The 17315-nt window shown below is 40.1% G+C and overlaps 1 protein-coding gene across 7 annotated transcripts in view; it reads right to left on the bottom strand.

The window, feature by feature from the left end:
• Ak4 (adenylate kinase 4) overlaps nt 1-17315 on the bottom strand; it is a 67124-nt gene that overhangs the window by 20876 nt on the left and 28933 nt on the right. For 6 of the 7 annotated variants that reach the window (XM_071617920.1, XM_027949542.2, XM_071617919.1 and 3 more), the window contains exon 3: nt 11319-11438. The exons of the other annotated variant lie outside the window; for it this stretch is intronic. In XM_071617920.1, the coding sequence (XP_071474021.1) occupies nt 11319-11438 (120 nt within the window). The remainder of the gene's footprint in view (nt 1-11318; nt 11439-17315) is intronic. 7 annotated transcript variants of the gene reach the window in all.

Here is a 17315-nt window from a genome sequence, read left to right as displayed (position 1 = left end):
TTACGTGATTATTTTCTCATATCTGAATCTAAAACCTCCATATTCCATTTCATCCAGTTTTTATGAACAAATGGTAAAAAGAATAAGCTCCATGGTCCCCACTGTTTGGAACACTCCAGGTCTCACCTCTTGTTTGTTGAAAGCTTTATGGGACATATGAACCTACTCTAGGCTTTGAAACTTTAGGATATGTAAGAGATTTGTAATAAGTAGATCCTGCCCTCAAGGAGCTTACAGGTTAATAGAAACCACTTTAAACCCGGCACAGTGGCATACAACTGTAATCCCAGTGACTCCGCAAACTGAGGCAAGGAGGATTGATTATAGGTTCAAAGTCAGTCTGGGCAACTTAGTGAGACCTTATTTCAAAAAAAAAAAAAATATATATATATATATATATATATATATGGGGGGGTTAGGAGCTGTTTCACAGTGGTATAGTGCCCCCAGGTACAAATCTCCAATACTAGGGGTAAAAAAGAAAAAGTGACCTAAAAGCCTAAATATACAACCCCCTCCCTCAAAAAAAAAAAAAAAAAAGGCTAAATATGCCACAATCACTTAGTGATTAGCTGATAAAAAACAGAAGGCAGATATCCAAGAAACTTTGATTTTTCAAACCACAAGTTTGCCTCTTCAAAGTGGCTTTAAGAAATAAAGGATGAAATCTTTTTTGTAGGAACTCGGGATCCCCTGGCATTGCTATGAGGATTAGAGATGAAATGACCACCTTACAGTCCGTATTCTTAAGCCAGTTATACTAATGTCACTGCACCCTTTTCCCCATAAGGGAAGATGCACAATTAACTGAAGAAGGAGCTATTCTCTGCAAACACCTTGAATAAAGGCTCTGGCTTAAGAATTCTGCTTGCTTGTCCTTTGAACATAAGTCTCCACTAAAAACAAAAAACAAAAAAACTAGGAGGCAGGGAATGGTCCCATTCTATCTCAATTAAGACAGAAGGAATTTGCAGATGATTGATACAGGCCCATATTTCTGCCCCAGTGAAAATAACAGGCTGAGTATTCCCTTCCTGGACTCTGTTATTGGCTGCAGGTGAGATCTTTCTATAAGTGGACCATAGGCTTTCCCATGTGCCAAGCACTGTTGCAGGAACTGGCAATACAGCCATGAACAAGACAGTCTCTGCCTTCCTGGGTCCACTTGAGGGGTGAGAGAATGGGGAGAGGTGTTGATTAATGTGATGTCACATGACTGAGACACCAGCATAGAGTTGCATGGGAAGATGGAAGAGTACAAGAAAGATGCTCTGAGGAGGATCTGGCTGGTGGTCTGAATTCAGCAGTCCACATGGAAATCTGAAAGCAGAGCAGATGGGAGAGGGAGGCCCACAGCAGTGTATGGCACACGTAGGCAGAGACCTTATGAAGTAGTTACAGAATATAAGCTTTCTTCTTTCCTGCTCTCAAGATAAAAGATCTCAGAGGCTCAGGAGGTCAAGGCAGGAGGATCATAAGTTCAAAGCCAGCTGCAGGAACTTAGCAAGGCCCTAAGCGACTCGGTGAGACCCTGTCTCTAAGTAAAATATATATATATTTTAAAGGGCTGGGGATGTGGCTCAGTGGTTAAGTGGCCCTGGGTTCAATCCTCAGTACAAAATAAATAAATAAATAAATTCTTGCAAGATAAAAGATCTAAGCATGCCTCAAGACAAAGGAGAATGAAAAACTTGAAGTATATAAAAGACAAAGAATATGCAGTTTAGTATTGAAACTAATAATAATCAACATAAATGGGAAATAGAACAGAAAAATTGAGCAAATGGAAAACTTCCCTGAAAGCAAAGAACACACCATATATTGGAGAAAAGTAAATGAAAACAACCAACATTGTGATAGTCTATTTATATCAAGAATGAAGAAACTGGGTGTGGTGGCGCAACACCTGTAATCCCAGCAGTCTGGGAAGCTGAAGCAAGAGAATCATGAATTCAAAACCAGAATGAGCAACTTAGTGAGACCCTAAGCAGCTTAGTGAATCCCATCTCAAAATAAAATATAAAAAGAGTTGGTAATGTGGCTCAGCAGTTAAGCATCCCTCGGTTCAATCCCCAGTATGCCCTGCCCACTCACCTCCCCCCCCAAAAAAAGAACAAAGAAATAATTCTTCAGAAAGTCTATATTGGGGAGGGGGTGGGGTTGAGGGGTAGGGTTCACCTTCAACATAGAGGAGTCAGACTGGCTTTGGGCCTCACACCAAGAACCCAGGTCAGAAAAGCAAGCACCGGTGAGTGGCCATAAAGTTCCTACAGACTCAGGACCACACAAGAATATCCCAGTCAGCTAGCTGGGCTGTTGAACAGACATTCCCAAACTAGAAAACTCATGAAATACAGCACCTCATGGTGTGTGGAGGGAAAGAGGAAGGGAAACAGGGAAAGTATCCAACAAAATTCAACTAACCAAATAATGAATGGAAAAATCACGTTAAACACTAGTACACCTTCAGTCAGATATAAAGCCCATACTGTACAAATCAACTCATTTAAAGTGTATGATTCAATAGTGCATTCAGAGAGGTGACCAAGAAAATAATCAAAATAAAATGAACAAGATGGGTAAGAGAACTAATGCACAGGATTCACTTAAATTTTTAAAACAGACGACAAAACTGGGGAATTTATCAGAAAATAAAATAATCACAATAAATTTTAACAGCAAAAGCTGATGAAAAATTCTGAAGGAGACACAGGAAGAGGAGGTGATAGAAAGTGTAATAAGCCCCTGCTATTTATTATAGATGATACCTCCTGCCTAGATTTGAAATTATTAAACAAATGTCATTCTCTCATGGCATTCCTAATCTTAAAGTACTCCCAGAAGAACTTCTGTGGTGATAAAGATTCATCTGAAGTTTAGTAATAATTTCTTCAGGTTCACTTGGTTTTGTCATTGTTGTTAAGTTTGAGTCAAATTAAATGCCTTTGAGTGTGTATAGTCTGATACCAACTTTCGATGGACGGTTTTCCATTACTAACCCAGGTTATTTCTGGCTGGTAGGGTTTCAAGTAATAAATTTTCATTCTTTGCATTTTTCCATGTGGATTAAGGATTTCATTGTGATCACACATTATTTTTATAAAAGCAACAGGGAAAATGAAGTTAAACTACCTGCATGTTCCCCCATCTAATTTTCCTTTCAGCCTGAATCAAGCTGTTCATCTCTCCAATGTCTCCATATCAACTGTTTTATATTGTTTTGTATAATTTATTTTTATAGAGAAGACTTAATGGAAGATGAGTGGTTCTATTTGTAATGCATTGGTCCAGAGTACTTAGTGATGGGTGAATATAATAACTTTCATATTAGAAAAATGTTTTCAAGGGCTGGGGTTGTGCATTAGTGGTAGAGCGCTTGCCTAGCACACATGAGGCACTGGGTTTGATTCTCAGCACCTCATGAAAACAAATAAAGATCCATCAACAACTAAAAAACTATTTTAAAAAATAATGTTTTACATTTCTGTTTATAATTGGAATTTTACCTTCTAATATCTATCAGTATCAAGCTTAAGCCAATTACAATAAATAATAGTAACACAGATCTTCCCTTTGATGATCTATGTTCCAGAACTCTAAGTTTCATACTTGTTGGCCAATCCTTGCAAACTTACATCAAAAATAGACCTATTTTATGGATATGGGGAACGAACCCAAGAAAGGTAACTTGGCTTGCTCAGGACAACATAGTTAGTCCATTACAACTGACCATTTGGGTGTTCCACTAATCCATGATTCTTCTACCACATTCATGTTTTCTCAGCATTGTACTTGTGCAAAATGATTAAACTAGCAAGGTTTGCCGCCGATGCAGCTTTGCAGCCCATTAATTAATCAAATTCCCAAGATACTTGTTCCATAAATTAGGGGAGCAGGCTCTCCTAACGTCTAAACTTAGATGTGGAAGACAATTGTCATCCTGTGCCTTACTTTGTAGGCTCCTAATTAAGTAACAGGGGTTGCGAACTTCTGAAAGTGTTGGACAAGACATGGCCAGTACAGAGGAACCATGACCTAATGTCTAAAGTATATCTAAACTTAATTTTTTTTTTCTGAAAAAAAAGTTAATTTTTAAAATGTTAATTGGAAAGAAAGTTAAAAAATAAGTTATTTATGCTGTCAAACACATAAGTTTAAAAATTTTTAACCTCCTTCCAACTTAGTTTTTAATATTAACTTTGACACTATTCAACTGCCTGTTTTTGAATTTCAAGAAGTGTTTAACTTTGCCCTCACCAACTTTTCCAGCCTCATGCGCTCATATTTTTGGTTCCAGTATTAGCCAGTGGTTAACCTGGGGTTTCCAGAATAAGCAACGCTGTTTTAAGCCTCTGTAGTTTGTTGTGCACATTGCCTGTCTAAAATGTGCTTTATTTCCATCTTCGAAACATGGCTTAGTGTCACTTTCTCCAGGAAGCCTTCTTAATTAATAGCTGTGTTTAAAAGAAGAGTTCGCTGCATACTCCCATGTCACCCTTTTTAAAAAAAAAAAAAAAAAAAAAAATATTTATTTGGACATAATGCCTTTCTTTGCCTTTCTTTCTTTTTTTTTTTTTTTTAAATGTGGTGCTGAGGATCAAACCCAGGGCCTCTCACATGCTAGGCAAGCGCTCTACCACTGAGCCACAACCCCAGCCCCCTCCATGTCACCTTTTAATACTTTCACTCACGTCCCCAGATTTTACACAGCACAGGCCTCCTGCACTGTGAGGACAGGAAATGTCCTGGGACTAACCAATGCCTAGCTCATCGGGATGCACAAAAATGCACTCTATTTGTTTTTTGATTCCTGAAACAAGTTTTTCTAGGGTGTGTTCAAATATCTGCATGAATATGTTTTCCATATGGTCCTTAATGCCTTTTTCTTGCTTTGTTTTGCTTTTTGTTGTTGGTGGTGGTGGTGGGGGTGTGGTTTATTGGGAATTGCCAGGATGCTTTACCACTGAGCTATATCCCCTACTCTTTATATTTTTTATTTTGAGACAGGGTCTCCCTAAATTGCTTAGAACCTCACTACATTGCTCAGATGACAGGCATGTACCACTGAGACTGGTCTCTTAATGCCTTTTAAGATTAAAATCTGGTTAATTCTCTGAAAACACACAAAATAAACCAAGTCACCATTGTCCAATACTATAGTAAGAGCGTATATAGGGGCTGGGGATGTGGCTCAAGCGGTAGCGTGCTTGCCTGGCATGCGTGCGGCCCGGGTTCGATCCTCAGCACCACATACAAAACAAAGATGTTGTATCTGCCGATAACTAAAAAATAAATATTAAAAAAAAAAAAAAGAGCGTATATAGACAGCTCAATCAGAGGAAAGCCTCTAGAAGTGGACATGGAGGGCAGGATCTCAGGAGAAAAACCATACCAAATGAGAAAGAAGAGATCCAAGACTTTACCATGTTTTTCAGTCAGCTACTCTGAGCTCATCCTGCCATCAAGGGTGCTGGCCACAGAAAAAGTCACAGGATAAAATATGAGTTTCTATGGTTTGGATTTAAATTTTAAAAAAATTAAAGATATCCCTTACTGCCTAAGGCAGGACAAAGGCTGAATCACCACTAGATACTGAACTCCAGGGAACCATGCCCTGTTCACTATCTTTATTGTTCCACTGTGGTGTCCAGACACTTCATTGCACTGAGTTGGTGCCTAAACAATATTTTGTTGTGCAAAGAATTATGAGTACTTAGCACCAAGAGAAATTCACACATGTTGGGAATAGTGGTATATGCATGTAATCCCAGTGATTTGGGAGGCTAAAGCAGGAGGATTACAAATTCAAGGACAGCCTCGGAAACGTAGCAAGTCCCTGTCTCAAAATACAAAATAAAAAGGACTGGAGATATAGCTCAGTACTAGAGAACCCCTGGATTTCATTCTCAGTACCACACACAAAATGGAAATTCACATGAGCACTTGCAATCATGAATAAGGGAATTATAATAGCTTCAATGGAATCAGTAGCTAGATATAAACCTTTTTAACAGTGAATAAATACCCTTGTACATACTAGGTAAGCACTCTGCTCAATTTTGGATGCAGAAAAAATCATCAGATATATATTTACATTGTCTTGGGGGCATGGGTGAGGTTCTTGGAAATGTGGCACTAAGACTAATCGAAACACACCCATCTTTTTTCATGTGGTCATTTTGACCAAAAATGTCACTCCTTGCTTGTAAAATCATTCCATTTACCTCCCAGAACACAGATGTCACTTCACCTAACCATGGTTGGCTGAATACACATCTTCCACCCTTCCTGTGTGTCTGGAGGAACTTAGCTTCTACTCCTTTCCAACAGATCTCTCCTTTTTCCTTCACTGTCAGTCAGTGCAAAGCCAGTCAGACCCATGCTTTATTCACTTTAGAAATATATCTGGGACAACCGGGCATGGTGTCGCCCACCTGTCCTCCCAGCAACTTGGGAGACTGAGGCAGGAGGATCACAAGTTCAAAGCCATCGTCAACAACTTAGCAAGATCCTGTCTCAAAATAAAAAATAAAAAAAGGATGGAGATGTGGCTAAGTGGTTAGACACCCAGTACCCAAAGAACAAATAAGACCCTGTCTCAAAATAAAAAACATAAAAGGACTAGAAATGCAGTTCAGTTGGTAGCAATTCTTAGTACTGAAGAGAGAGGAAAAAAAATATCTAGGACCCTCATACACACATACAGCAGGATGATTATTTTCTATTTATGTATGTATGTATGTATATATTTGTAGTGCTGGGGATAGAAGTTAGGGCCTTGAGCATGCTAAGCATACCACTGAGCTACAAAGTCCCTCTCATTTTCTTTTCTCATTTTTAACTTTGCAACAGGGTCTCCCAAAGGTGCTAAAGCTGACCTCAAACTTGCCATCCTCCTGTTTCAGCCTCCTGAATAGATTGGGATTATAAACGTGCCACCATGCACAGTTCTATTTCTTTTTTTGATTGTTGTTGCTGTTTGTTTTACGCAAGGGATTGAACCCAAGGGCATTCAATCACTGAGCCACATCCCCAGCTCTTTTTGAGACAGGGTCTCGCTCAGTTGCTTAGGACCTCACTAAATTGCTGAGGGTGGCCTTGAACTTGCAATCCTCCTGACACAGTTTCCACTGGGATTACAGGCATGCACTACCACACCTGGCTCACTTTTCACTCCAAGAGAACCTTTCAGTGACCTTCCAAACACTTCTATTATACATTTTATTCTTGAAACATAACCTGCATCCACAAGGACAACAGAAAAATATTGCCCTTGGCATTCCTAAGAGATGCAATTCAGAATATATTGTTGGGTTTTTTGCTTTTTTTTTTTTTTTCCAGTAGACATATGCTGCCCAGTGGGATATGACACTCTCCAGAGGTCGGCTTCACAAAGAAAAATAGGAGGAAATAAGGTCAGAGCAGTTATGCATCAGTCTAGTATGGTAAAACACATTTGCAAGATCAGGGCAAAACTCCTAGCTCCTCATCTGTAGTTTACATTCTGGACAGAGACCTCCTTCCAGGAGACAAAGAGCTCTAAGTGAGCACATACCCTGGAATATCTGATAAGATCTTTAACTCTCAGATGGTAAGGGAAAAAAAAAAAAAACAAACCCACATCACCGCACATATTTAAGCAGTGTTAGCTTCTGCATTAAAATAAAAAGAAATTTTAATTTCCTTCAGAAAGCATCAGTTAGTGTTCAATACTGGTCAGACAAAAGAAGAAAAAAAATAGAACATAGTCCAAATACAACTACAGACCAAATGATGACTATCATTCTGAAGTTATCTTTATCTCCAATTAAAGACTTATATTCCACTTTAATTTCCCAATTTTAAAGCTGCTCTCCATGAAACCAAATGCTATGATCCGGATATGGTTATTTGTGTCCCCCAGAGGTTCACGGATTTAAGCTTGCTTCCCCAATGTGGCAATGTGGGAGGGGATGGCACCTTCTAAAGGTGAAACCTAGTGGAAAGTGGTTGGGAATGCTGCCTTTAGAAGAGATTAATCAGGTGGTTGGGAATGCTGCCCTTAGAAGAGATTAATGTGTTCTCTTCAGACTCCAGTTGATTCCCATGAGAGTGACTTGTGAAGGATAAAAAAATAAGACTGACCCCACTCTCTGGCTTCCAGTCTCACAATGGGATCTCCCTCTCACATGTGCTCCTGCCATGATATGATGATGTAACCATGGTGGCCAGTACCATGCTCTTGGACCTTCAAAACTTCAACCTAACTAAACCTTTTCTTTTTATAAGTTACACAGCTTAGGTATTTTGTCACAGCAATGAAAATGTACTAATATACCAAGTTTAAAATATTTTGATGCCTTCACCTAAAAAATTAGGGCTAAATGGGAGAACCTGAAAGTTCCTCTTTAAATGCACTGATTGACAGTCAAGTTAAGAAATGAAGACCTTTAATATATATTTCCCCACTGACCTGACCTCAATGTCCCCACTTTTTTTTTTCCCCACAGCAATTGAACCCAGGTGTTTTACTACTGTGCTACACCTCCAGCCTTTTCTATTATTTATTTTTGAAAGAGTCTTACCAAATTGCCTGGGGCCTTATTACATTGCTGAGGCTAGCCTTGAGCTTAAAATCCTCCTGCCTCTGCCTCCTAACTTGCTAGTATTACAGACATGAGCCACTGAGCTCACTGATGGCACTTTTTAAAATAAGTGAAAACCTTTCCACATTCACACGTGTTTCACTTCATGTTACTTTTGTGTGGTGCTAAGGGATGAACTCAGGGCCTCACGCATGCTGGGTAAGGGTTCTACCACTGAGCTATAACTCCCGCCCAGTATTTAGTTTTAAATACCTGATGGTTCCCTAGTTATCATTTTGCCTTGGGAGCACCTGGTCAGAAGTAAACACCTTATTCATAGAAGAGGAAAAAAAGGATCTTATAACAAAATTGCAAGGGTCATTTGTATATTACAATCCTCAAGGGGAAAAATCCTCCTCCTCCTTCTCCTGCTCCTTCACCTCTCCCCCATACACAAAACAATAGAGTATTTCTTCTCCAACTACTGTGAAGACATGGCAGTGCTGAGCTTTTTAGCAAGGCCAGAGCTGTCCAAACCCGGAGCACCCCCCACCTCCCAGGCGCGGTGTTCCCTTGGCCTGCTTCCACTCTCCTCCTCCCACCCACCGTTAGCACAATGCCTCTCCAGCCATATGGACCAGATGATGAGTCACCCACCACCCAGAATTCCTTCCTTGACCTTTCCACATTCAATCACCTTTAGCACACTCAACAGGCACGTCCTCCGCGGCGCACGAGCACATGCCCTGTAACAGAAGGAGTTTCAAGCTGAACACAGGAACCAGCCATTCTTCACACTCCTCCCTTGGCCAAATGGATGGCTTCCAGAGCTTTAAAGAAAAATCACAACTGAAAGTGACCAGATGGGTTTTCAAGGAGAAAGATGCAAACTAAATCAGTTGGGAGACTGACGCACTCTACTAAAAACAGGACTGCGATGTAAAAGAACTTCAGTTATTCACCCCGAGAGGCACGATGATGGCAAAAGCAAGCACATTCCATGGCTGTAACTTGACTTTGACTCTGAACAGCTAAATATTTTTAGAACTGTTTTTGAGATTAATACTTCAAGTAGTCACACCCCCCACCCCGAAATCCCCCACCAAAATTCTGGACCTGCACACCAGCCAGCACAAATGATAAAAATGAAGAAAATTTCAAGGCACGAACTGCATGGCAAGTACTCTTCTAAGCACTTAACATATATTCACTCACTTGATCCTTATGAAAAGTCTTTCCTCCTCATCCATTTTCCATGAGGAATCTGATGTACAGAGGTGAGGTGACCTGCCCAAGGTCAAACACAACCAGGAAGAGGCAGAGCTGGGATTCAAATTGCGCAGATTGATACGAGGTCCCATGCGCTATGATCATCTCCAAAGGAAAGGTGATCATAGGTGATCCTCTCTTAACTTAGATCTTTAAATTCACTAAAACCACACAAGTTCAGTTACAAGACGAAAAGCCGAACAAAGAATTGAAACTATGGAAATGACCGTGAGGTGATGGCAAAGATAGAATTCATCAGCTGTGCCAAATGCTCACCCAGAAAGTACTGGGGAGCTTGCCTTAGTGAGTTAAAGGCACAGAATCTACATAAATGACTTTTATGATGATAGCCAAAAGCCTCAAAAAGCCTTGGATGACAATGGAGAACGTCCCAGAGTCATAGCACACTATACCACCCATGACTCCTGTCCATCCTCCCTCCTCAGTCTATTCACCCATGTGGTGCTTCCTTTCCATCCTACTGCCATTGCTTAAATTCAGGCCTAGAATATCCATTAGTCCAGTGATTATAAGGATGTCTTCTCTGGCTTCTAGTTGCCACTCTCCCTCCTGCCCCAGCACTCCATCTCTCCTGCACTGCATGACAGGAGAGAGATCTGATCTGATAATGTTGTACCCCCTATTTAATAACTCTTCAGTAATCACTATGATGAGAAATTCCCAGTCTCACCCTTTTTGTACAGAATCAAAGGTTAGCCTCCTGACTTATTCTGCTGGTAGGTTTAGGAGAATACTAAGCATAGTCATGCCCCTCTTAAATTGTACACATTGACTCTCTGCAAAAAAATAAAAATAAAAAAAAAAAATAAATCTGCTTTCCCAACTCATTCAGCTACCTAAGGACATCTAGTAACTCATCCATATGATTTGCTTAGGAACTAATTCTTTGTACTTCTTTATACAACTGACTCCCCTCCTGGGATATAAGCCCCTTAAGAGCAGGGACAGTTTGTTACTATTTACCAATCATGCTGAAATAAACAAGCTTGAAGATTCCTCTTTAGGAAGAAATACAGAATAGAAGTGCCAGATGGAAAAGTATACACATCGCTAAACTACTCCCCAAAGGCTGTCCATGTGACAGCTCAACAGTAAAAGGTTTGCAGATGTTCTGTTAATCCACCAGGTGAAAACTAGTGACTCATGGTTGTGATTTGTGTAGTCCCTGGTAAATGAAAGAACCTCGAATTTAAGATGAGGTATACTTAAGGTGACTGAGTCATGGAAACAGGGCACCATGGAAACTGGAACAATACCAACAATCCCATGAAAGGTTACTTCAAGTCAGGGCTCTCATGACGGTGGTCTGGAAACGGAGAATTAAGAGGATTCACCACGGTGAGTTTCTATGCTGCCAAATCCTAACACTGAATACATGACAAGAGAGTTTAGAGGGAAGAATAGCACTTTCCAATGTAAGGAAACCACAACCAGGAAATCCAGCTCACCCCACAGCCCACTCACCATCCAGTAGCCAGTGTTGGCCGCTCCTGAGCTCCAGCTCTGACACCATTAGGCGTGTGATCACGTGATCTGGAACCAAAAGACCTTTCTCCAGGTACTGCCTTGCCATTTCGCCAACTTCTGTTAAAAGATAGTTAAAGAGACACTAAGAAGGCTTCTAGAGGAAGAAAGAGCTTTTGAATTCTGACAATTTCACCTTCTCTCTCACCCACCCTGATATGGAGGGAAAGTTGAAGGTAATTGCTATAGTTTTTTTTTTTTTTTTAAATCTTGGCTTCAATAATGGCAGTATTGTTGCTTAATTTAACCCATTTGTCTTCTAACAAATTAGAAAAAGCAACTCTTAGAAATAGGCACAGCCAGAAAAAGGAGAAGAAGAAAAAATATGAATTGGCCAAGATAAAAAAAAAAGAGTAGAAAACAAAGTTGGAGTGAAGAGAGAGGGTGGTACAAGAAGGTTTAAAAGATGTCCGAGACTTCCCAGAGGTGAGACACACACTGGACCTCAGGCCTCCCAACAGTTTATGGTAACAAAGACAGATGATCAACCACATGGTATACGAAGACTGAAAGATGCTGAGAAGCATAACCATTCTTAGAAAGACCAAAGGGAAAAATTTCCACTGGCCCTCAAAAAGATGCTGCACGATGTGTAACACAAACAAGTTTATTTCCTTCCATGAGCCTCAATAAGTTTATTTCCTTCCATGAGCCTCAATGGCACATTGATGACACAGTTGTAAAAGCAACTCAGCATTAGTGGGATGCCAAGCTCATAAATGGATGTGAACCTTTAAAAAACCACTTTCAGAGGAGAAACTGCTTCTATCTTTTTTTTTTTTAAAGAGCCTTTTGTGATTGTGGTGTTATAGGCTAAATACCAGTTTGTTTGTTTTTAAAGAGAGAGAGAGAGAATGAATTTTAATATTTTTTTTTTTTTTAAGTTTATGGCGGACACAACATCTTTGTATGTGGTGCTGAGGATCGAACCCTGGCCGCACGCACGCCAGGCGAGCACACTACCGCTTGAGCCACATCTCCAGCCCCCTTCTATCTTAATTTAAAATAACAATTCCGTATATGTAGAAACTGTGGCTTGACTTTGGCAGGGCAAATTATCAGTTGAAATCTACGTATTTCTCAGAACTGAATGTTTTTTTTTTTTTTTAACAAAAATTAAGTCCTCCAGGGAACTGATCATGAACATTTAAGAATCACATTCTCACAGGCTAATTAAGTTCTTACAACAACACAAAGCAGAATTATATCATATATATTACCTTTTATCACCTTGACCCTTTTTGGTAAAAGTAGGGTCAAGGTGATTTAATTTTGGTAGAGCCTTTACTACTCCCAAGTTAAGCTCTGAAATATATTCAGTAAAGGATTCTAATGCACATTGGGTTGTTTTTACTGTTTTTTCCTTAATGGTACTTGGGATCAAATGAAGGGCCTCATGATGTGGGGTAAAAATGCTACCACTAAGCTACACTCTGAGCCCTTCTACTTTTTGGCTATAATGAATAATGCTCCAGTGAATGTCCAGGTACAGGCTTTAATGTGAATACAATACCTGTGTGATATTCACATTCCAAGGCTAAACAATCACTAGCACAGAGGGCACAGAGAATAACTGACAAAGTTTTGTGCTGTCCTACACTGCAATGGTCAGGCCAGTCCTGTTCTTAGTCCCATCCACTCAAGTTCAAGGGGAACACACATCTGAGGTGAGCGACTAAGGTGCACTTTACACTGTTTTCTGGAACTCCAGATCTTACATTGACTATATTGGTTTATTTGTTACTTCACTTTCTGCCTTGATCAACTAGAACAGCTCAATGAGGAAAGAATGAAGTATTTTGTTCAATGCCATGTCCTCTGTGCTTAGAATCCACCCTGGCAAGTTTTGGATGTCCATAAAAATTTGATGCATGAATGAATAAATGAACAACCCTGAAGATTATTATTTTTTATCCTGACAAAAATCAATCTGATCTTCCTGGACAGTTATTAAAGAGCCATTATCCAAAGATCAAATATGGTCCAACTTTGCCAGATAGCAACCTTTTCAGAGGAGATATGAACCAAGCAAAGTGAATGAGCGACTAGCTGACAGGTGGATGATTAGGTGGGTTTTTTGGCCTCTTAGTTGTTTTTTTCCCCCCTCGTTCCCAGTGCTGGGGATCAAACCCAGAGCCTCACGCATACTAGGCAAGGGCTGTATCACTGAGTTACATACAACTCCTGCCAGCAGCCCTGTCTTAATTCTTCAGCATTTCAAAACACAAAGAGAGATTGAGCAAGTCAAGTAAAACAAAGGAGGAAAAGGGAATGCCATGAGTCCCTGGAACTTCAAGCAGTGACAATTGAAAAGCACACCAGTAAGAGATGGGGCTAGACAAGGTGGGACACCGAATGTGGACTCTGAAGGACTCTAAGGCAGTTAGCTCAGTTGTAAAGTTCCCCTGGGTTCAATACCAGCACCACTACTCCCCCTCCACCCGCCAAAAAAAAAAACCCAGAAAACTAATGATTAAAGACACACCTAGAAACACTTTCTTCAGAAAGGGAAAGACTATCAGATTTTAAGCCAGCAATATGTGTGTGTGTGTGTGTATGTGTGTGTGTGTATACATATTCATGCGTGTAGTTTCATCCAATATTAAATATATTAGAAAAATCAATGTTCCATCCACTTTACAATATAAATTTTGTAGCAATGTACCTTAATAACCTCTTCTATATAACCACTACCAAATATACAAATAGATATAATCTCCTTGAAAAATAAATTTTCAATATTTAACTGGATTTTAAATTTTTAACTGGATCAGGTAATACACAAATTTTCAACATTTGAGACTACCTATAAAACTGTACATTTAATAAGAACAAGACTAAAATTTTAAGATAACATAGTCCATCAAGTGGGTATCTCTCCAGAATTCATACCTCCAAGATTATTTTATTAGCTTCAATTTCTTCATGTTAAAGTTATACACTGTGATTTTAACAGGCTATAATAAATCGCTGTGTCTGTAACAGGGTACAATAAAACACTGTCGCCAGGCATGGTGGCACATGCCTGTAATCCCGGTGGCTTGGGAGGCTGAGGCAGGAGGATCGCAAATTCAAAGCCAGCCTCAGCAGCTTAGCCAGGCTGTGGGCAACCTAGTGGGACCCTGTCTCAAAATAAAAAATAAAAAATGGCTGGGGATATGGCTCAGTGGTTAAGTGCACTTGGATCCAATCTCCGGTAGCAAAAAAAAAAAAAAAAAATTAAATTAAATTAAAAATAAAATACTGTCACCTGTTGAAGGGTAGGATCCTGGATGCACACTTATTAAAATTCTCCTAAGACTGGTTAAAAAGAAAACACCTCTTTCTAAATAACTGAAAGAGCCAATAAGTAGGTGTCATTTCTTTAGGAAAAGCATAAGAATTATCATGTACCCGCACGCACACACTTAGGTGGCATGAAATTCATGGCTGTAGGCCATTCCTTCCAATTCCATTGAACTCCACAGAGGACCAAATAGACACCAAATAACTTCCAAACAGAAATACAGAAGGATCCAAAATTCAAGGCTGGTTACCGTCATGAAATGGGGGTCCACTGTTCATATATGGTGAACTACACAACTAGAGAATATGGGGTATGGTTAGTTTGTTTTTTGGTTTTTTTTTGGTATGGTTAGTTTTTTTTTTTTTTTTTTTTTTTTTTTTAGAGAGAGAGAGAGAATTTCAATATTTACTTTTCAGCGGACACAACATCTTTGTTTGTATGTGGTGCTGAGGATCGAACCCGGGCCGAACGCATGCCACGCAAGCGCGCTACCACTTGAGCCACATCCCCAGCCCAGTTTTATGGTTTAAATACTCTCTGAATCCTCCTAAATACTCATTCAGGTGCTACCTGTTAAGTTATCAGGCCCTATACCAATGTAGTATAAGGTCTGTCCCAAAGCTTCGAGCCTAAACACTGGAACTGCCAACCCACCAAAATCTCAATAGCAAAATTTGATGGAATTTTACTGTGTTAGGTAGAAAAAATAACCAGTACTTATCACAATTAAGTTGCAGAGAGGCTCTATATTGCCAGTCAAGTTTCATGTAAATACCTTATGATACAGAAATAGGTTATTATTAGTCACAAACTAAATGAAGGTATGACCACTGAAGCACTACGTCCCTACAATATCAGTCCACAGTTACAGAAGGCCACCCAGGCTCCCTCAGTGTCTTGACCCTAATCACTCAAAGATTTGTTTTACTAAAGGTAGGGATCAAAACCTCAAACAAGTCCATAGTAATCAGGCAAAATACATTAACTAGAATGGAAGCCTCTTGGGATCAAATGCTATTAACATTTAAGCGAGGTTTTTAAATTTTGTTTGAATATTTATCTCTCCCTTTATACTTTTCAATAACTAACCCAGAAATTACCAGCACAAAGACAACAGTGATGAGTGTTTTGTGGCATAAAAACCAAGGAATATCACAAGCCAGAATCAGCTATCATCTTGCCAGCACCCCCTGGAAGCTCCCATGTCACTCCAGACCACTGTCTCCCTCCCAAGTTGCTGCCACTCAAAACCACAGGCAAAACTCCTCCGAACACATCACATGTCCAAACAGTTCTGTACAAGCACTGTGTGCCAGGCACCATGCAAGGCACTGCAGGTGCAAATGAGAGCATCCTCAAGAAGCTCACCAAGGAGCCAAATAGACCTGAGGATTAAGCACACACGAGTTCAATTTGTTTCAAAAACAGGGCTCCTAATCAGGCTGTTGGAATCCTAAATGTCATTCTGCCCATTTTATATGTCGCAAGCCGTTTTCCCACTTCAGGCTAAGCTTCAAAAGATTTAGTATTCAGTGGCTTCCTTTTAACATAACCTTCCTTTCCCCTTCCCCTTCCCCCACAACTCAAGACCTGTTTCTACCCTGCAGTCAGAGTAGTCTCACTTGTACATCTGATTGCATCACACTCCTGCTTTAAAAGCATTCCACAGTCCATGCAGTGGCTTCCAAGACCTGTCCCTGAGTACATCGCAGGGCTATTTCCTCTTGCCACAGGCCTCCACCCTCCACTCTCCAGGGCCAGAGCCATTCCTTCCTCTTCAGGTTCCCTTGAGCAAGCCCTAAAGCATCTTGTCCTCCATCTGAAGCACTGCATTTTATTTTTCATGTCAGTCTCCCATCATACAGTAGGGATCGTGTCTGCTCTGTGCATTGCTGTCTCTGATGCAGGGTGAAGAGGGTCTGATAAAAGCAGATATGCAATATGCATATAAAGACCGACCATTCCTTCCAATTCTATTCAACTCCCCAGAGGACCAGGTTAACTGGGGAGTTACCACTAAGGTAGGTAGCTACTCATAACAGAACAACTAGATCCATTTACAAACACTACAACTATTAATGTCTGAGTTAAATTAAAACGTTACATTGGAATATATCTTCCCCAGCTAGTACTTCATTTTCAGTACCACTGCAAAGAGATATCAAAAACAATTACAAGGATGCCATCATGACAAACGAAATTCATTGGCCTTACTATTACAATTGAGTCATTCATTTAAAAAAAAATCTGCTGAGCTGGGGGTGCTGTGGCACAATCCCAGCAACTCAGGAGGATGAGGTAGGAGGATAGCAAGTTCAAAGCCAGCCTCAGCAACTTAGCAAGACCCTAAGCAACTCAGAGAGACCTGACTCAAAATTTAAAAAAATGTTTTAAAAAGGGCTGGGAATGTGGCTCAGTGGTTCAATCCTAGGTTTAAAATACACACACACACACACACACACACACACTAAGCAACTATGTATGCCCTGCTATGGCGCATTTTGTTAAGGTCAGGGAACCACAAAGGGAGTATCAGAAGTTGTTATCAGTTTTTGATGGCTCTAGCAGGTGCCAAAAATTGACAATCTGACCTACTTTCAGAACAAAGTCAAAATATAGTAACATTCCCCTATCCTTTACTGACCCAACCA

This window comes from Marmota flaviventris, chromosome 10, assembly GCF_047511675.1.
Source record: "Marmota flaviventris isolate mMarFla1 chromosome 10, mMarFla1.hap1, whole genome shotgun sequence".
Classification (NCBI taxonomy): domain Eukaryota; kingdom Metazoa; phylum Chordata; class Mammalia; order Rodentia; family Sciuridae; genus Marmota; species Marmota flaviventris.
This window is presented reverse-complemented; position numbering and strand designations above follow the sequence as displayed.